This window comes from Sparus aurata, chromosome 13, assembly GCF_900880675.1.
Source record: "Sparus aurata chromosome 13, fSpaAur1.1, whole genome shotgun sequence".
NCBI classification, from domain to species: domain Eukaryota; kingdom Metazoa; phylum Chordata; class Actinopteri; order Spariformes; family Sparidae; genus Sparus; species Sparus aurata.
In genome coordinates this window covers 12,329,995-12,350,013 of record NC_044199.1, presented here as the reverse complement: position 1 = coordinate 12,350,013, position 20,019 = coordinate 12,329,995, and the positions used below count along the sequence as shown (strand labels likewise).

The 20,019-nt window shown below is 43.1% G+C and overlaps 3 protein-coding genes across 5 annotated transcripts; 1 reads left to right on the top strand and 2 right to left on the bottom strand.

Annotated features, from left to right (window-relative positions):
• Nucleotides 1-72: 72 nt before the first annotated feature.
• On the bottom strand, nt 73-7,045 carry tpte (transmembrane phosphatase with tensin homology). 2 transcript variants are annotated; one of them, XM_030438022.1, is made up of 19 exons: nt 6,766-7,045; nt 6,166-6,256; nt 5,990-6,070; nt 5,859-5,906; nt 5,607-5,768; nt 5,005-5,124; nt 3,459-3,558; nt 3,286-3,349; nt 3,081-3,145; nt 2,812-2,872; nt 2,650-2,731; nt 2,422-2,510; nt 2,223-2,284; nt 2,043-2,123; nt 1,095-1,200; nt 895-992; nt 723-818; nt 549-619; nt 73-472 (listed from the first exon to the last, which is right to left on the bottom strand). In XM_030438022.1, the coding sequence occupies exons 2-19, from the start codon at nt 6,210-6,212 to the stop codon at nt 370-372; spliced, it is 1,536 nt and encodes a 511-aa protein (XP_030293882.1). In that variant the 5' UTR covers nt 6,213-6,256; nt 6,766-7,045; the 3' UTR covers nt 73-369. The 2 variants fall into 2 exon arrangements, with proteins under 2 accessions (XP_030293882.1, XP_030293883.1); XM_030438023.1 differs by lacking the exon at nt 6,766-7,045 and adding an exon at nt 6,374-6,742.
• Nucleotides 7,046-9,242: 2,197 nt separating this feature from the next.
• fgl1b (fibrinogen like 1B) lies at nt 9,243-12,235 on the top strand. The gene is made up of 9 exons (XM_030436925.1): nt 9,243-9,321; nt 9,403-9,486; nt 9,755-10,022; nt 10,184-10,343; nt 10,457-10,554; nt 10,663-10,751; nt 10,837-10,962; nt 11,662-11,726; nt 11,859-12,235. The coding sequence occupies exons 1-9, from the start codon at nt 9,316-9,318 to the stop codon at nt 12,037-12,039; spliced, it is 1,077 nt and encodes a 358-aa protein (XP_030292785.1). The 5' UTR covers nt 9,243-9,315; the 3' UTR covers nt 12,040-12,235.
• Nucleotides 12,064-19,413, bottom strand: thsd1 (thrombospondin, type I, domain containing 1). 2 transcript variants are annotated; one of them, XM_030436923.1, is made up of 8 exons: nt 19,189-19,413; nt 18,202-18,318; nt 16,625-17,016; nt 15,907-16,537; nt 14,687-14,848; nt 14,172-14,595; nt 13,520-14,072; nt 12,064-13,417 (listed from the first exon to the last, which is right to left on the bottom strand). In XM_030436923.1, the coding sequence occupies exons 2-8, from the start codon at nt 18,251-18,253 to the stop codon at nt 12,800-12,802; spliced, it is 2,832 nt and encodes a 943-aa protein (XP_030292783.1). In that variant the 5' UTR covers nt 18,254-18,318; nt 19,189-19,413; the 3' UTR covers nt 12,064-12,799. The 2 variants fall into 2 exon arrangements, with proteins under 2 accessions (XP_030292783.1, XP_030292784.1); XM_030436924.1 differs by having other exon boundaries at nt 16,625-17,007.
• Nucleotides 19,414-20,019: the final 606 nt, after the last annotated feature.

Sequence of the window (20,019 nt, the reverse complement as noted above, 5' to 3'; positions counted from 1 at the left end):
ATTTGTTTCGTATGTAGTAGTTTGAAATGGAGTAAATTCTCTTGGGGTTGAATTAAGAGCAGCACTGAGAAGTAAACTCAAGATATGTACACTTTTTTTTATTTGAGGACAATCAAAATAGTCCTACACACATACAGGTAGCAAATGATTCGCTGGAAGACATACGTTTTTTCACATGTATCCTTACCAATTTCAGTTTAAGTGCCAAAACCCATCAGCCAAACACTGCAGTCTACAGGATTTGAACGCAAGTAATTTAATGCCTCTTTTTAATTTTTTGAGTTAGTGTTCAATCTACCAATTTCTCCTCAGCATCCATCATTAAAAGTAAAGTCAAAACAAGCCCTTTTGTCCCATTCGGGGCTTCTATTACGGATCTGAGAAGAACATGGTGACACCAAAGTCCTCCTTGTACAGGTCCCAGGTCTTGGGTTTGTGCGGGTTGTCCAGCTCGTCCCTGGGTAGAAATAGCCTGTGGAGAGTTTGGAGGTCAGCCCCAACGTCAAAGCAGAATATGAAACTTCGAGTCAAATGCTACAGAAACCTACTTGTTATCTTCTATGAAGGAGGTATTGAACCAGAAGTAGAACGGAACATCTTCGTATCCTTTTGGCAGACCCTGAAGAGGAAGATGAAAAGAAACTGAATCATAGGCTCAGGCAGAACCCCAGCTTTCCTTACATAGCTTAAAAAAAAAAAAAGGTGCAGAAGCATGCACTCACAGCACTTGACTCAAACATGACCTTCACGTCCCCCTCAACCACAGGCCCATTCTGCAGGCTGATGACTGCAGCATTGCTGCCCACATCGGGGAACACCTTTAAACACCAGAGAAGTGTTAATCGCCTGTTCAACAAATGAGTCGATGTGACCTGAGGAGTGTGTGAGACTTACTGTGCAGTTCTCCTGTTTGGCACACACACACTGAAACACCAGCTCTTTCTTCAAAATTATCTTCACCTTTAGATCGCTGCCATCACCTTTACCCACACCTAGATAAGAGTGTAAAAAGCAGATATGAACACAGGCACGATGAGAAATATAAAGGATAAAAGTTCCTCATTGGAGTGCCACGCTGGTTTGCTGGGTATCACCTGCTATGGAGTGGATGCGGATGCTCTTGATCGTGAGGCTTTTAGGTGGAGGCAGCTGTCTGTTGAACTTGGACTTCATGATCTCGTAGTACCCAACGTACCGGCTCTGTGGTTTCACAGACACAAAACATCTAAAATAAGGTTTTATGAGGAAATCTTATTTAAATTTTCTCCACTGACGAATCAATTCAAATCTTAAAAAGACACAGTTCAGCCGAAAATCCAAAATACATATTCTTCCTCTTACCATCGATCCTTCTAAGATTGTTTTGATGCGAGTTGCCTAGTTTTGGAGATATGGGTCATAGAAATGTTTGCCCTCTCTTGAATATAATGGGACTAGATGACACTCAGCTTGTGGTGCCCGACAAGCTCAACAGCGGTGTCTCTTTACAGAAATCATGACCCGCATACTCTTGCTAAATCCACAGTCCTTGTTGTGAGCAGTTTCATGTAAGGACCATTTTCTTTCTCCCAAAACCACAAGGAAACATGGAGAAGACATGTCCACATGCTTGTGACAGTGTGGGGTGTAAACAATAGGGTAGCTAAGTTGCTAACCAAAACAATCTGTATGGATGAACAGCACTGGAAATATGAAAAAATATGTTTTTTTCTTTAATTTGGGGTGAATTGTCCCTTTAAACTGCCAAGATTAAAGGAAAACAATCACATATATACATTGTGTGCATTTATATATATACAAATTATGTGTACTCTATAAAAAGGAGATATACACACACACCGTCAGACACAGCTGATAATAGCTCCCATCCATACCCCACTGCCACAGTTTAGCTTTTGACCACTGGGAGGCGCCCTTCAGAAATATTTCTAATTCTACACAAAGTGGCCTCAAGTGTAGACCAAAAAGGGAAACATTTCACACTAAATGCCACTATAAAAAATAGCCTCTGTAAGTCTGTCCCCTCGGGGGCCTGTTCTCACCTGAGAGGGGGTCTCCACTCCCTGAAACTTGGAGCTTCGACTCTTGTCTGTCCTCCTCTCACCGAAATAGTCCAGACTGTCCTGGTGGACAAACACGAAGGAATCACAGTCTGGTTACAAAATGTTTTGCCAATTCATTAACACTTACCTGAACTAAAATCTAAATTAAAAGAGACATACCTGTGCACTCTCAAACTGGTCACTGTCGATAAGCCAGGTGCAAATCATAGTACCGGTGCGCCCTGTAAAGAGAGTGGCAGTGAACTGTCAATAGAGGGTTAACTATTAGTGAATTGCTGCACTGAACTAATGCCTTTGTTCAACTCCAATAAAATAATAACAAAATAACAATGACACAAGTCACAATCTTTGGCATCACCTTTCCCTCCTTTACAGTGGATAGCGATGATGTTTTTGGGATCAGCAGACATCCACTCCCTCACGTTTGCTGTGTATTTCAGCATGTCCCTGAGACAAAGACAGAGGCAAAGACTGGCTAAGCAGGCCCTCAGGTGATGCTGTTATCTAAAGAGATACTGTATAATTGTTACAGGCAAAAGGGAGAGGTGAAACAAAATGACACATCACGGCAGAATGTGCGACTCACTCCAAGGAGGGGACGTTGTGATCATCAATGAACACGCGTTCGACCTTGTAGTGGAAGAACTGCGGGTCGTAGCCCTTCTCGCCTGAAAACAAAAGATGACGCTTGTGTAGTTCTACGTAAAAAGGAATGCAGTGCATGTGATGTGAGGCGTTGCCGACTTACTGCAGAGGTTGTAAACTTTATAGTGGCCTTCATGTTTAGTGTCTAGGAACCTTGCTACTTCCTGCACAGAAAGAAGAGAAATAGGTTACACCTGTGTTCGTATGTGTGTGTACACTTAAGAGGTTTAGTTTTTGTTGAAAGTCCCTTGTGTCAATGGTACCTGTGAATGAATTAACTTTGAAATTGATGAGTTCAATTCAACCGAAAGCAAGTGAGTGATCAAAGTGGGCTCATTTGATATGCATGTGCCCAGTTTGTGTCGGACTCACCCTGATCGGATTCCTGTAGAACGACTGCTTCCCAGAGGACGGGAAGGACATGGCGATGACACGGTCTAGAGAAGTATGGTGCAAAAAACATTCCACCTCATAAAACAGTGCGATTTGTAGCAATCAATTTGGATTATATTTTCTGACATGCATGTATGATGGGTTTTCTTTTTCTTCTTTGCATTATACCGCATACAACAACTACCTGTGACATAAGTGAGGTCAAGGTCAAATCCATCCTTCTGATAACGCCGCTTGTTCTCAGAAATCTGAGAAAGACGACAAATCAATCATTGAGAAGTAGACGGCAGCTTCTCTTTTGAAGCCAACTCTAATGCCACACAGGGTGAATTTTACTACATTAGGTGATGACCTCACCATCCGCCTTGTGACCTTCTCCAGCTCTTTCTTCTGTGCTGCCAGTCTGAAAACCCTCACCAGGATTATAATTCTCAGGAAACGAAGAAACGTCACCACCCTGATGAAGAATGAATGAAAAACACTTAACAGCACCGAGATTAATTCACCCTATATTTTTATAAGGCATTCTTTAAAAATTGTAAAACAATAATAATGTCCCTCTATGTGCCGCAGGGTGGCTATGGTTGAAATCAATAACTGATCAGTATTTTAAGGTATCACAATACTCTCAATATGGTTTATGAAAGGAACATGTAAATGTATTATCTTCACTGGTTTACTTATTGATTGTTCAGTCTGAGGTTAGCATTAACCGTAAATAGAGCTCCCAACGAAAAAAACACTATTTTCTGCAGTATTTAGAAAGGCCCTGCTGTACAGTAGGCTAAGCCACACAGTTGTATTTGCATTCAGTTACAGTCTTAAAGGTGCTGTGCACCTGCACAAGTGTTTTCAATGACCCTGCCTGGTTGGACCTATAGCCAGGTGGAGCTAATCTCGGAATTACATGTCGTAAACAAAGTCTATGGACTAACAAAAAATGACACGGGTGTAAATTGTCACACCCTAACAGGTGCAACAAAACTAACGGGAATGTGGGCAATGTTAATTACACAGAGTTTGTACACAGTCCTAATCAGGCAGCATAAATTTTAAAAATCCCTGCGTGGGTGGACTATAAATCTGTCTGAGGATCAATTTGAGGAACATAATTAATAAATCCTGGTACTCTGATAAACCTACTCACTGCATACCAAAGAGGAGCCCACAGAGATTCCATGCATTATATTATTCTTTATCCACTACACCAAATGTCTGACTGAACGGTATGGGCCATTACAAATCTGGTGGTGCGGAGAACTACGGCACGCTTGCGCAGCAGAGTGGGAGTGTCACGCCATGGACACCTGCTGGTCGGTTTGCCGAAAGGAAAAGCCTCTATGGTGTAACGCTCCCAGAATGCTGGTTCTACTAGTGATCGTTTGTCCTCATGAATGGATTAAAATAAGTAGTAAACAACCAGGATGTGAGGCAGATAATTACTGGGCGTTTTAAACTGGGGCACAAAACCAAACAGAGTTATCACAGCTGAAACGAAGCACTGCACAGAGAAATGTCCGTCCTGTTCCCTCTGTAGCATTTAGCCATGCTCAAAAACACGCCCAGCTACTGACCCCTTCAACTCTGCTTCTGATTTCCTCCAGTGATCATTGGCATCCACAAATGTGTTTCAAACTGGTGCACAATGCCAAACTGAGTGAATAGAGATGACACATTACATTACACTCCACTGTGGTTTCAGACATTCATGCTGCGAGTCTGATCGCCAGCTTATGAAAATTGGCCATTGCAGCGTGACGTCGGGCGGTGCTTTCTATGAAAGCTGAGTTGGCTTCAACTGTCACCCCGATTCAAATTAATGGGAAAACCTGCGTTATCGTCGCACCGCCTGTTCTGATGTGAATCCAGACTTATAGCTGGTTATGCAGGAGAAAGAAGGTACCTCGGGATGAGACTGGTTCCTGTCAGGTCAGAGAAGGTGTAGACCATAGTGACCACCAGCGTGATCACCACAACACAGGCATCTATGATGTTCAGCTTGGAGCTGAAATAAACTTTGAACCTGAAAGAAAGTTAATTAAACAAAACACGAGGCGATTAACATGCTGAAGAGAAAACCAGACCATTCAACCATTCGTATGTGCCCGAGTCTTGATTAATTAATATGACAAAAATATGAGAGAAAGTCAGCGACAGCTGTACTAGTGCTCTGAGTCATTTTGTTTCCCGGTCACCAGCCTGAATCATGCCATACATTTCCTGTCCAGCTTCCTCTTCACGACTTCCTGTTCAACGGCTAATCAGTTGATTTATGCTGACACAGGACTGTGGGAATGTTTGCATCACTCTTTTAAAGCATTTCTTGTTCTCGCTTTCACAAGCAAGGTGGTTGCAACGGGCAAGTGCAATTTCCAACATATTGCTCTCTGAATCCTGAATTAACCCCCCCCCCACACACTAACAAAAGCCTCAGCAAGTGATTAACGTTACAAGCTTCAATTTAACAGAAGGCTGTAAGAAACATATAAGGATACACTCTCTCACCCCTCCACATAGACCCGCAGCAGCACATCAACGAGAAAGAAGAATGAGATGAGGAGCGACACGGCCTCTATGGCATCTCCAACCTCTCTGCTCCTGGCTGGCAGGGAGAGGTCCACAATCACCAGCACAAAGTCCACGAGGATCAGAATCACTCCAAATATGCTGGTGGGAAGAGACGGACAGCATCATCAAACAACTACCATGACAGGCAATCATCTCTCTAGACAACCCCCCCGAAAGACACACACTCACCGAAATCCAAAGGACATGACAAAAGGCGTTATCTTCTTCCGTATATTGCTGCAAAAGGAGGAGAGAGCGTACAGTGATCCTTGGAATCTAATTTGCCGTATCATCTGCAGTCTAGAAGTGTATAAACTTACTGGTACATCGTGTCTGGCACCACGCTCTCATCCTTTCCATCGTCAATCTCCACCGTAGCATCCTCCATCTTTGCAATGTTTCTAAAACAAGACAACACAAACAAGATCAGACCTTCACAAATGGAATAAATGGATTAAAAGACAGGAGCGAAGCAGCAACAAAGGAGCCGTCTCACCCGTTCACACCTGAATCCGACCCTGGATTGAAGTGAACAGAGGACATGGTGTGTGTGTCTCCCTCCTCGCTTTGTTCTCAACTTGTAGTCTCTGCATTTGAAAAGCAAAAAACATACATTTTAAACAAAACAAAACAAAACAAAAAAGCATGTTGTTCCAGAGTTACAGACAGGAAAAAATAAATAAAAAGAGCCAGAGGACAAAAACCTTAAGGAGTCCGGCCCTGAGATACTACTTTAGGTGCTGCACAGAAAACACTTGAAAAGAACAGGAGAACACTTTTATCCTGAAAGTCTGATCAGCATCCAGGAGCCTCCTACTGAAGTCATTTAAGAACCAGTTGTTGGGATTAGCCGCCTGGTGCGAATCCAACAAGCAAAAGGAACTAGCAGGAAGAAGTGAAGTGCCCTGGGAATCATTATTACCACGAAGGGCAAAAAAAAAAAAAAAAATGAAAACAACTCCCCGCTTCCCTCCACACAGTCCTTCCCTTCGCTCCCTTTCTCTTCCCCTCGTACCGCTGTGTTTACACGTTGACACCGAACTACTTTTCCCCCTAAAAACTAGCTACACTCGCGGCTGCTGCTGCTGCTGCTTACCGTGCGGACAGTCATTCGTGAAACTCTACTTTGACTTTTTTGTCTTGTGACTTCTTCTTGTGAGGACAGAGGAAGACAGTTCAAAGGTTAACCGGGTGAACTTTTTTTCTCTCTCTCTCGCTCTCTCTTCATCCACTATTCGTCCTCCGTCCGGTTTTTTTTTTCTTTTCTTTTCTTTTTGCAAACGTAGCGGTTTCAGACTTCCTGGAGCTCTGTGAAAAGAAAAAAAAGAAAAAAGAAAAGAAGAAAAAAAAAAAGAAACGTCCTTTTCCCTTGTTACTCCTTACTCATCTGTGCTCTTCGGCTGACCGAGCCTGACCGTAACCTCCCTGTGACCGTTACAGAGCTGGTTAGCTGTTAGCAAAAACAGTTTAAGAAGTGGGCCAGCAGCCAGCTGTGGTGCCCTCACACCTCTCCTCTCCTCTCCTCTCCTATCTTCTCCCCTCCTCCTCCCCTCTCCTCCTCTCCTATCCCCTTCTTTCCTTTCCTCTCTTTTCTGCTCCCCTCCTCTCCTCTCCTCCCCCCTCCCCTTCCCTCCTCTCCTCTCCTGCAACATCTGCTTTCCATTAAATGTACATTCCCAAACCAAACCAACCAGTCCTATAAAAGTTACTGCTTTCAATTTGACCAAGTGATGTAAAGTAACTAAGTACTTTGAGGTACTTCTACTTGGGACCTACTTTAATATTTCCAGTATGTAGTATACTTTTAGGCCATTATCTCACAGAGGTAACTTAAAAAAAAGAAATGAAAAAACTATTTTATTGCACTACATTTATTTGCTAACTTTTTGTTTTGATTGTTTACAGCCTATACAGTTAACCAGTTCAGCAGCTGTAGTTCAGGGACTAGAGCCAGCATCTTGTTGTCGGGTCTGCATGCCGAAGTGTCCTTGTGCAAGATACTGAATCCCCAAATTGCTCCTGATGTGCTGGAGGGCAGCTTGCATGGCAGCCACCGCCAGCAGTGTGTGAATGTATGCATGAATTACTGCAACATATTAAATGAATACATATGCCTATGAAATGAATCCTAAAGTGAATAAAAGTTTTGAATTGAAAACACTTATTGATTGAACTTGTGAATTTATATTGAAGTTTATATCTATTGCCCCATTTATTTATTTCAGGTTTAATCAACTTTTTCATCTACTCATATATTATCTGATATAACACGAGTCATGCACCACTTCCTAATCCAATATATATGACTATTATCCCGAAAAAGAATGACCCTCTGTACTTCTGAGGACAAAAGTTATTTATATGTTGCTTTTATGTGTAACATGTTTTTTTTTTTGTTTTTTTTTACACAGTGGTGGTCTTTAAGAAAAACAAATCACTTTTTCCATTCCTGTTTGAATTTAAGTCCACGCTGTAGTTGGAAGACACTGCAAACAGAGGCAAAACACTGGCACGCTAGAACACCGATAACAAACTTAAAATACCCATTTTCAACCTTAAGAAATGTAGGTGGAAAAAGTCAATGATATTATAAGATGGACAAGGTTACTTAAAAAAGAAAGAAAGAAAGAAACAGTAAAAAATGTAGCTCATAAACAAAGTAACTATTGTCAAAATATATGTCAACAAAAATATAAACGATCACTAACCAAAAACTAACACAAGGGGGCGCCAAATATACATCACATTTAAACGTTCTACTGTGGGTTGGATTAAAAAAAAATGCTTTCAACCTTAAAAACAAACTGGAACAACGCAATGTCATTATTAATATAACACTGACAAAATTGCGCAAATAATGTATCTTACATACGATAGATATTGTCCAAACATATGTCAGTACAAATATAAAACATTCTTTACGATTTGCTGCTTCCTGGATCGTTTTTGACTGTTGACTGAAAAAAAAAAATGATGACATCACCCTGAAACAGAGAAATAAGCTCCATTTAAAGCCAGCTGTTTGATTAAAAGATATATTTTCATGTATGAACAAATACATCAGTAAACATACAGTACAACACACAATAAATACAGGAGTTTATTTCATGTCAGCCAGATAAGGCGGATCTCATATACATTACATGATTTAACTATGTGATGACAGTTGGCAGCTGACAAAATGATCAAGAACATTTCTGCTCCGTTGTCTCTTTTGTTGTTTGAACTTAAAAACTGAACTTTGAACTTAAAGTGTATATGTTTGAATTTGAGCCAACCAAACCCTCTCTATAAGGATCAAACTGATTTCTGTTTAATGAAGACACTATGTCTTTTGGGGGCGCAGTGATAAGAAATAGATCGATTGGTTTTATTTCCCTAAAAAGGAAACAGGAAAAAATAAAGGATAGTACCTCAGGTATGTGAGGAATGACGTCCTCTCAACACTCTTTTGCAGGTCTGGGATCAGTTCATCTTCTCAAATACTAGAATGCTTCAGTGTTTGGTCAAAAAAAAAAAAAAAAAAGGTTGGCCGAAATCTGGATCCTCTAATGTGTACCATGCAGAACCGGCCCAGCCTATAAATAATACTGACAACACTTTAGAGGAAAAAGAACACTGAACCTGGACAAAACAAGGTTGTGAAATGAAGGTAGGTGGACGCATCGTAGCTCCTCTGTCAGTGTCTGTGTGTGCTTCGATCTTTAACAATATGTTGCATTTATGATTTCAGACTACGATTTCAGCGAGTGGTTTCATCCTACAAACCATGCTGGTGTTGCTGCTGTTGGCCGTGGCCTTTTCTTCACAGCTGTCAGTACGTAGCTCATTCTACTCTTGAGGGACATCGAGATCTGTCTTTTTGTGTTGGTGTTGAATATTGAATGTGTGGTTTTAAAGATTGCGGGCACATGCTGTTTAGCAACTGTCGTTCCTAGAAAGTCCAGAGAGAAGTCCACACAAATAAAAACCTGTTCTGTTGATGCCTGACGATGCAGCCCTGTGCTTTCACTGGCCCCTCTCAGGCTACCAAAGTGACCAAGTGTATAACTTGAAATCTTTTTTTTTTTTGTCTTGATTTAAAGGCGATGGACTACTGCGGGCCTGAGGTTGCAGCATTAAAGCGCAGCATAAGGAAGCTAGAGAATAAACTCTTGATCGGGGCTTGGCAGGTCGAGCACTTGCAGATGCACAAATACTTCCGGCCCTTTCAGTCTTCTGCGTCGGATACGAAACCTGAACCGGACATGGCTCCCACTGTAAGCAGCAACAGCAGCGGGACGTTAGACAGCTCTGACAAGGCACTGATGACAACACTTCCACCAGCAGGCAATTTGATTGTCCACGACAAAGGTAAGAATGGTTCCCTGTATATCATAATATATGAACAAAAAATATAATAAAAAGTCTACGGTGCATGATTTTTATGCGACATAAAGTACAAATTTTATATGTGTCAATGGTAAGCACGATAGGCAGCCATCCTTAAGGCCTTTTCAATGCTATCTTCCTAGACTGTTCCGAGCTGTTCGACAGGTTGAGACCACCGAGCGGTTTCTACCGCATCAGACCCAAATCACGGCAGGAGCCTCTTTTGGTCTACTGCGACATGGAGGACGGGGGAGGCTGGACGGTGTTTCAGAAACGTCGGCACGGGAAAGTGGACTTTGACAGGTATTTCATCAGAGGGAGTAAAGCATGCACGGGTCCTTGCAAAGCTCAGCATCAGATCACGATGTAGGCGCCGATAGAGCGAGGAAAAAATGGCTGCCCGATTCTCATTTCAGAGACTGGGTGGACTACAAAGACGGCTTCGGAGACTTCAAACTGTGGAATGATGAGTTTTGGTTGGGGAACGATCACATTCATTCTATACTCTCACAAGGTCAGAAAAGATTAAATCCCTCTCCCCCCTTTAATAAGTGGTGTTTTATCTTTTTAAATAGTTTTTCCATAATTTCTCATGTTTTGTGAATATGTATTTGCATTGAAGGCCAGAACCTGGTGAAGATAGATCTGATGGATTGGGACGGAAAGAAAAATTATGCATTTTACGAGAACTTCAGGATCACCGATGAAGCCGTAAGACACGTTTTACAGTTCTGTTTCTTGGTCTAAGAGGCAGCAATTACTAACAAACTCTACTTGCTTTTCACACTTACTCCAGGACAAGTATCGTCTCCAGTATGAGCTGTATAGCGGGCAGGCTGGGGATGCTCTGACTGGGGGTGCGGGGATGGTGGAGAACTGGTCCGCGTGCCTCAGCGGCATGCAGTTCAGCACCAGAGATCAGGTTGGTGATATATCCTGGCAACACTTTTTACTAACAACCTCATGATGAGTCTTAATTAAGAGGTAACAAGGCCGTATAAGTCCTTATAAGGTGCTTATTAACATAAGACTGTATAAGAGTTCATTACATGCATGTTTGTTGTTAGATTTAAGAAATATGTAAGAAAAAAATAATTAAAAATTAACCAAAATGATCAACAGAACATGGAGAGATATAATTTTCAATGTCATGTATTGTGTTACTGAGATTAGCACATTAGCACGTAGCTAGCCCAGCCCATGCTTTTCTCATGAAACTACTCCTAGCTCACAGTCCGGACCCCTTACTGTCCGGCTAACTTATGCAACTAGCTAATGTCAGCTAGCAGTTAGTTACTCTGACGGTATGCTGCCCCCTATTTAATTATTACAGTATGGATGCACCTTTAAACTGGTAACAAGTTTCTCACTAGTGGTTCTAAATCTATTATAATCTGACAAAAAACATATTTTTAGGCCGTCAAGACTTACATACCGTTGTCTTAATAATATGAAGCATCTTATATTGACTTAAAGGGCCCTTATTACCTAATAACTAATGCTTCTAATGCTAGTACAAGGACCCTCATTATGAAGTGCAACCTATTTATTAGTGGAAGATTACTGACAATGTGCAGACGATGACTCCAATAACACTGACGCTGGTGATGCTCATCGACAGGACAATGACCGCTACCTTCAGGGCAGCTGTGCTGTGGAGAATAAGGCAGGATGGTGGTTCAACAGGTGAGACCTTTTTCAAATAAATCAAAGTGTTCATTACCATTACCACACCATGGCGAGAACCTATAACTTTGTGGGAAAAAAAAAAAAGACATACTACATCCGTGACATTGTGTACTATCTTTCTATCTACAGATGTCATGCAGCCAACCTAAATGGGAAGTTCTATCGCACAGGACAGTACAAGGGCCAGTATGACAACGGTGTGGTGTGGGGCACCTGGAGAGGCCTTTGGTACTCCCTCAGACACACCACCATGAAGGTGCGGCCTCTGGTTTTCTTAGACGTCGAGGGCAGCGGAGCAGGGGGCATTTAAAAAAAAACACAAGGCTTCAAATTCCCTAGTGACTGAGAGGAAACACTGATGCCATGTTTACACTCTTTGTATTTTAATTGCTCCCTTTGCTTCATTATTTGAAACAATCAGTATCTACTGTTTCCCATAAAGCACTGCTTTCTGTAAAGTTTATATTACTCAAACAATAAACACAAGCAGCATCTCAGCCACAATGCCTCATTGACATTCATGTTAGTCTGCTTACTATTGATCTGAATTGTGCATTTTGCAGGAAATACATGAAAAAAGGCTTGACATCGCTCATCTCACACATTACAAATTGTCCCTAAACTAAATCGTAGGGAGAGTGCTTGTCAGTACAGTACAGTATTGTACAGTGGCACTTCACAGCATTATAAAAACAGCACATTCAGCGGTGCATAACAACAGAGACTGAGATGTCTTCTGTAGTGTTTTGAATACTGTCATTGAAAGGGTTGTGTTTAACAGTGCATACAGACGCGGGTACAAGGCCATGTTAAATATGAAACCTACAGAGGCACTCTGAACGCGCACACTTAAGTACAAAAATACAGTATGCTCAATCATAATGCCTATCAAAATGAAAATGAAATATCAACACAATAACAATTAAAAAATGCAATAGAAAAACATGGTATTTGAAACAAAAACTTTTTCGCTCTCTCAAAGTCCTTAGATCTCTCACATACAACATAATTATTACTGATATGTGGGTCTGTGTCAAAATGAGGTTAAAGTCACAGATGTGACAGGTCATCTACTCCTCTTCCCCTACGTAAGATGAGGACAGATCCAGGTCCAACATCTTCTGCTCTGCCTCGCTCAGCCTGTACGGCGAGCCACCACTGCTGCTGAAGTCTCCAGACATCGGCAGAGAGCGGCAGCGGCCTTGCCTCTGCTCCGAGGACGACACACTAAAGGTGGAGCTGCGTTGCCGCCCCCTGACCCCAGAGCAGGACTGAGCTTCCTTTAATTTCCGGGCCAGCATATTCCTCTGGATGGGCGACGGGCCACGGCGATTCCAGTTCAGCTCAGCCCGCTCAGCACGATCTACGCTCAGGCTGGCAGGCCCCGTGGCTGGACCCCCAATCCCCGAGATTCCCCCTCCACCTCCGGTATCAAAGCTCCTTTGCCTTTCCCTAGTGTCACTGAGGTCTGCTTTAGCATGTTCTGAAATGCTATTTGTGTTGGTCCCTGTGTGCCTGAGTTCACTGTTGTGAGAAGGAACAGCTGTCTCTATCCAAGGCTTCCTCTGAGGTCTGGAATTAACCCAGTCCGAGGCCCCATGCTCTGGAATGGGATAAGAACGATATGGCTGCCTCTCCCATCCTCCTTTGGTCCAAGAACTTCCTTCAGGAAGGGTCCGAGATCCCACCTGAAAAAGAATAATGTATGATATTAGTTAATTAAAAAGGCTTAAATAGACCTAGACAATATACACTCTACAGAAACACATAAATAAAGCTGGACTGGTGACCTGGGTCATGCTTCTTTCTCTGAACTGTCTGGAGTGTGCAGAGGGCGGCGGCTGTGGTTTGGTGTCATTAAAACTGGATGTCCGGCGGAAATTTGGATTCCTATGATAGGAGTTTCCCATTCCTGCATCTCCTCCTCCTCCACCTCCTCCTCTGAGACCTGCAAACCCGCTCCTCTCCACCATCTCTACCCAGTCAGCAGTGCGATCTCGCCATTTTGAGCTGCCCCTGCTTGCATGACCAGAGACATGAGGGCCTAGGACCAGCTCCACCCTGGGGCTCAGTCTGTCTGGCGTGGCCCGAGGAGTCTGCGCCAGCAGCTCAGAAAAGGGAGCTGCGATACGAAAGTTGTTGCAGTTGGCGTCGTCCTGGAGGCCTGGAGGGAGTGAGGTTAGAGCAGACCCAGTTGGTGTAGGGATAGGGGAGCTGGTGGGTGAAGCAGATATTTCTAACAAGGTGTCATGGACCGGGCTTGAGGAGACATGGTACAGCTGTGTGGCTTCTTTTAACCCCTTCTTCTTCATTTCTTTCAACTGCTGCTGAGCCAAACGATACCTAGAGAGACAATACATTTTTTTTTAAGACTGGGGAATTATAATACATTTGACAATAATGGTCCATGTGTGATAAAAGTAAACAATTCACTAAACATACCCAAATATTGTTGGCAACATCTTCAGACCTGAGGGGGACAGCCTTTCTGAGTCCTGTGAGACCTGAGAGACAGGCATCACCAGGGTCTGTGAGAGAGGCTGGCCGCCCAGCAATGCAGCATCTTTCTGGGCTACACCCACACCCCCAAGGAGGCCATGGCCATCTGACACGCTGGGTCTTTGGAGGCTGTGGCCACATATAGAGGCCTCATCCGAGAGCTTGCGTCCTCCAGGGGAATGCATGGACCCTCGGCGGACGGAGCTGCACTGAGGGGTGTGGCAAAGCTTCCTCCACACAGTCACCACAACAGTAGCCAGAATCACAGCCAGGCAAAGGGAGATGCCAGCCACCACAACCATGTTTCCACCAAGGGGCGCGTCCCCGACAGGCGCAGCGGGAGGGGATGGAGAAGGTGCAGGCAACACTGGGGATGAAAGGGGAGGATGTTGTGTTTAAAATTAATATCAAGGAACAGAGAGAGTTGAAAAAGAAAAAAAGTAGATGAAGAGACTGACCCGCACAGTCCTCCAGTGAGCAGACGGACTGTTCCTTCACCATGCCAGTGCACTGCATCCCTCCGACACCTGAGGGCAGCAAACACTCGCGCACGCGTTCCCTCACCCCCTCGCCACAGCTCACACTGCACACGCTCCACGGCTGCCACAGGCCCCATGACTCTGCAGAAAAAAAAAAACAAAGGATATTTTTTAATTGCAGATAAAACAATAGAGAGTTTACAGTACAAGCCTGTAATAAAGCCTGTAGAAGCGTAATCAACCGCTGATGATATCAACCAATTAATGCTTTACCCCCTAAAATAGACAAAGCTAGGACACAACCACCATTATTATCCTTAGTCTGTCAACATCACCATAAAGCACTTCATTCAATTGATTTCCATTTAATTTGGCAAGCGGCCTTAATCTAAATATAGTGTGCATACGCATATAAGTAAACTTATTTCTTATGAACGACTCAATTGTGTGTCTTGGTTATGTGTGAGAGCAGATCAGTGTGACTTCATGTGCTCGAGGGAATGTACAAGGGTCAAAATAGTACCATGACCTGTCAGCTGCAGATTATATTTGATGATGCTTACTAACACACTGCATTTTAGCAACATCATAACAATTTCAGTGTAGTAGCGAGCGCTGGAGCCATTAATTGATTAGTTGTTAATAATCAAATTACACAGCAACTATTTTGATGATTAATTAATTAGTTTGAGTAACTCTTTAAGAAGGTAGATAAGGAAGAAAGATACAATTCTATGATTCCAGCTTCTCATATGCAAATGTTTTTTGCTTTCTTTACTCCTCCTTGACAGTAAACTAAATATCTTTTGGATGTGGGCGAAACAAGACAGTCTTAAAAAATACTGATTGAACACATGGGTGTCCCATTGAGTCAGCAAGCACAAAAGCAGGACCCTGAAAATGAAGTAGCTAAATGAACTGCAGCCATTGTTCATTTTAATTTTATCACTCATGTTTTTCCCACTGTGAAGAGGCAACATGTCTTCTGTGAAAAAGGCTTCATGCCTTCTCCTTGATGAGGCCATTCCTCAACTAGTGCCTGGGTTTTATCCACCACCGGACTTCATCTGACAAAATATGGATGACTAAAGCAATTCTTAGGTGAATCTATTGACATTGCTGAATCAGAAGCAGAAGTGGGGTTGAAATGTATTATTTACAGCTGCCAAATGCGAATGTGTCACTCTTGTAAATCTCACCTGTACTCCGGTGAACCACCAAACAGGTCTGTGCAGGACTGGGAGAGCGACTGAAGTTGAAAACAAAGCGAAAGCAGTACTTATTCCTCCCTGGGTAAAACACAGAGCAGTTGAATTCTGTCTCATTCTCTCCCTGCGTCAGCCAGTTAAAGGCCAACGGAGGAGAAGAGGGCTCTTCTGGTCCGATCCCCAGCAGTGCTGCTCCACCTGCTCCAGCCCCTGCATCCTTATACAGCAACACCTTCCCACTGACGTGAGCACAGGGTGGGGATATCAGTTTAACGGTCATAGTCCCTTCACAACCACTCTTGTAAGCATTGCCATTTTCCACCAGCAGCTTGTAGGAGAAGATGCGGGACAGGTAGAGAGCTCCAGAGCTCTTCACATCCTGCGCTGCATGAGGAGACCGCAGAGCCACTCGTATGAAGTCCCTTTCGGTGAAGGGGAAGGCGCAGGCCAGCTCAACACTCTGGGAACGAAGGGGTTTAATTGGGTGTCGCGTGCGGACTCGGACCTTGTCGATGTTGTTTCGCCCTATCTGGTTGTACTCCATGTAGCTGACCTCCAGGAAGATGGCTGAGTCAATGCCACTGGAACAAGCCTGAAAGTGTTCATTAGTGGATATCCCAATCTGGGGAGAGACAGAAGAAGAGATGTATGTTAATCATATTGCAGCACAGTAAACCAGCATAGTGTGTGAAGACCTTGTTTGTCTTGCCTGAAAAGATCCTGAGTGGTTTCCAACTCTCTCCACAGCAATGTGGAAGGTGGGCCACTGCACGTGTAGTTCTGAACTCCACCACCAGGAAGTGCTCTCCTTGCTGCTGTCGTCCGTGCCATTAGTGTGAGCAGCGGAGATGCTGGTCTGCCTCAGCAGGAACCGGAAAGTTCCTGCATACAGGAAGCAGGAGCAGTTGAACTCCACCCTGCCGGCCGCTTGGTTGCTGGGGAGAGTCCTGGTCAAAAGGGTGGTGTTGGTGTCCGTGTTGACCAGAGAGAGGCTCGTGCTGCGGACGGTGCTGCCGTTGGGTTTTGTGCTGAAGTCCACAAAGACACTGGCGTTGCTCAGGGCAACGTGGAGGGAGGGCCAGATACTGAGCCCTGCAAAAGCTACAGGAATGAATGCATGGAAGATTTAATCAATATTGTTTTTTTGTCTATTGTGTGAATTTAATATCTGCTCATTCAATTTTCTTGATGTGACCCCGCAAGCTGTTGATTACTGCTGCCATATGGTGCTTTTCTGTTTACTGCAGTGATTCAATAACATGGCAACAACAGATATCCTAATATCTGTTTTGGCGTGGACTATTAGATGAAAGGTTATCCAATTAATGTTTGGACTGTATGAAAGGTTAAAGTCCAGCGGGATCTCACAAATATTAGAAATCAATCTGGAAGAAATGCAACTTAATGCAGCCTACAGTTATAAGTTATAGACCAGTAATAAAATAAATAAATTATGTATGGGTCTCTTGGCACATTTCCCAGCCACAATTGATGGAATTTGCACAGTACAGCTAAATAATGAGTTCAGCATTCCATCATGGACACTGAGGAGCCACAATCCAAATCAAAACAATTGATAGGCATCATCAGTATGTACAGTATGTATATACAAACAATACATTCAACAATTGGTAGTTAACTAATTACCAGCACCTCTAAGCTTATTAGTACAATATCAGGAAAAGAAAAATCATTTTGCTATTATTTTTGATGATATAATATATCATGATACGAGTCACAATTTTGGGGGGAATGATGATTTGTATTTCATTTTCCCTGTAAAAGACATATTAAAAGGATGCAGATGTGGTTTCTGCTGGGGTCTGCACCAAAAAAATGTTCCCTTACGTCTGGGAAATATGATCAGTAGGCCGGGACATCTCATTTATAATGGTATAGAGTGACATATTTCACCTTATCAAAAAGCTTGCTGCTCCTGTGATTTGGATGCTGCAGTTGGCTATACTGCAAATTCGATAATTCTGTCCTACTACAGAACAATGGCGTATGATTTTAGGAGCTGTCGTCTGGTGCAGTGTGTCAATCCCCTTGTGCAAACCTCAAATTCTCGCAAAGCAAAGAATAAGAGGTTGACCCTCTGTTACCTTCCTCTGCCTTTTCCTTCAGCTCGATTTCCCTTCTCCCATTTGAACGAGGGGCACATAGGCGGGCGCAGTCCATTTAAGCTTTGTTGAGTGTTTGCCTGATCAATTAAAGTCAATAACCCCGCCAGCCCTTTGTATCGAACATGAAGTTACCTCACCAAAGTGGCCTGGTGACACTCACCGTATCCCATGAGCGCCAGCAGAAAGGGCAGCAGCGAGACAGCCTGTGGCATTCCGATGTCTGTACCTCTGTTTTCTCGTACACCGCATGACCGTCCTCTTCCACCACCCCTGACCTCTACATATCAGGGGGAGAATCACAAAATAAGCAAGCAAAAACAAAAGAAAAAGGAAAAAAAGAGAAAAGAAAGGAAAACAAGCAGTCCACATGCAATAACCAGTTGTGCTTGTCGCGTCAGAAGACAGGAGAAGGCTTGGGAGAAGTGGTGCACTGATCTGAGGTATGAAAAACAGGAAGGCTGGAGCGTGAAGCTGCGGCCGTGAGCTCTCTGGATTTACAGTGGCGTCTTCCCCTTCCTCCCATCTTCACAATGGGTATGGTGGGACAACAAATATTTGTGCGGTAGAGCCAAAATCATTGTTGTTTGGTCGCTTGTGAAGGTTTTCAATGAGTGTGTTTCCTTTTGAAACACAATAGACCCCGGAAACACATTTTAGGGTTTGGGGGACCAGGACTGCTTAGAATTAAATGTTCTTTCTTTCTTTTTCTATTCTTTTTTTTTTTTTTTTTTTTCATTTTACACCCTCATTCAAATGCTGACCATTGGAGACTACCAGCCAGGAACAACTCATGTCAGGTTTGAAATGAATGAAGTCACCACACTCTTCCAGCACTTCACCTGAAGGCACCTGCATTTAGAGCAGAGCCAACTCCCAACCAAGCAGTTAGCCTAGCTTGAGTATTCTCCCCCTTCATACTCAAGTCAAGTGTATTAGGAGTGTGTGTCCCTTTCTTTTAAAAATATATCATTTAATTTTTAAAGCCCTAGTGTCCTCCCAAATATTAAACCTCAAACTTCTCCTCAACCTGGATATTCCACAAGTAATGTTAGCATGTGCTGCGCAGTTTTTTTTAAGCTGCATTTGGGGACGTGAAGCTAGTTAATGTTAATATTTTATAGTGGGAAAATCAAGCTGCTCTACTCACATGTCTCGTTGTCTCAGCACAGCATTATTCCTCTCCAGTTTACCAGCACGGCAAACGCAATGACAGCCCCCCACGTGCGTCTCCTGTGACTGATAAAAGTGCTAATAATTACGGTGACAGTCAGCAGGACGAGCGGGACAGAGTCCAACCGGAGCAACTCCGAGGGCGGGCGGATCCGCGCACAGCCACCTCACGGTCATCTGCGGGGCGATGGGCGGGTTGGCTCACTGCGTTGTTGTTCCTCCCAAATGTAGTGGGACAGCTCACTCTGCGTACTGTGAGGTACTGCTAAATAAACCAATAAGATGCTTACTTTTAGAAAAGAAAAAAAAAAACATTTGTTTTTACTCAGTGATAAACAAAAGTAACTACGTATTGTTACTCAAGTACTGTACTTAAGTATACTTTCGAGGGGCTTTTGTATTTCTGCTGCTTTACACTTCCACCCCACTACGTTTCAGAGGCAAATGTTGTACTGTTTTACACCACCAGCAACATCTATTTGATAGCTTTAGTTACTTTGTAGATTACATGCTGCATCGGAGCCAAAGCAGCACATTTTAAATTAAATAAAAACTTTTAAATCAGCAATTAGATCAATTAAACGAAACAACAACAACAAATGCTGAATGTCTGATCAAATAATCAATAATCCCAACATACGTAAAATAATATTTTAATGAGATGGCTTTACTTTTACTTAAGTATTTTTAGGTACTTTTTATAACACCGATGCCAATACTCCACTACATTTCAGAGGTGAATATTGTAGTTTTTACTCCACTACATTTGTTTGATAGCTTTATTACTAGTTAGGCTACTAATAAATGA

Bases quoted from the DNA above. Each gene is read 5' to 3' on its own strand.
- tpte (XM_030438022.1), bottom strand. From the start codon at position 6,212: ATGTCCTCTGTTCACTTCAATCCAGGGTCGGATTCAGGTGTGAACGG. The intron at 2,511-2,649 runs GTGAGTCGCACA...TCTTTGTCTCAG, and splicing joins CACAACGTCCCCTCCTTGGA to GGACATGCTGAAATACACAG. The intron at 1,201-2,042 runs GTGAGAACAGGC...GTGAAACCACAG, and splicing joins GAGTGGAGACCCCCTCTCAG to AGCCGGTACGTTGGGTACTA.
- fgl1b (XM_030436925.1), top strand. The intron at 10,023-10,183 runs GTAAGAATGGTT...CTATCTTCCTAG, and splicing joins TTTGATTGTCCACGACAAAG to ACTGTTCCGAGCTGTTCGAC. The intron at 10,344-10,456 runs GTATTTCATCAG...TTCTCATTTCAG, and splicing joins GGGAAAGTGGACTTTGACAG to AGACTGGGTGGACTACAAAG.
- thsd1 (XM_030436923.1), bottom strand. From the start codon at position 18,253: ATGCCACAGGCTGTCTCGCTGCTGCCCTTTCTGCTGGCGCTCATGGGA. The intron at 14,073-14,171 runs GTATGTTTAGTG...TTGTCTCTCTAG, and splicing joins ATGTTGCCAACAATATTTGG to GTATCGTTTGGCTCAGCAGC. The intron at 13,418-13,519 runs GTCACCAGTCCA...ATTCTTTTTCAG, and splicing joins GAGAAAGAAGCATGACCCAG to GTGGGATCTCGGACCCTTCC.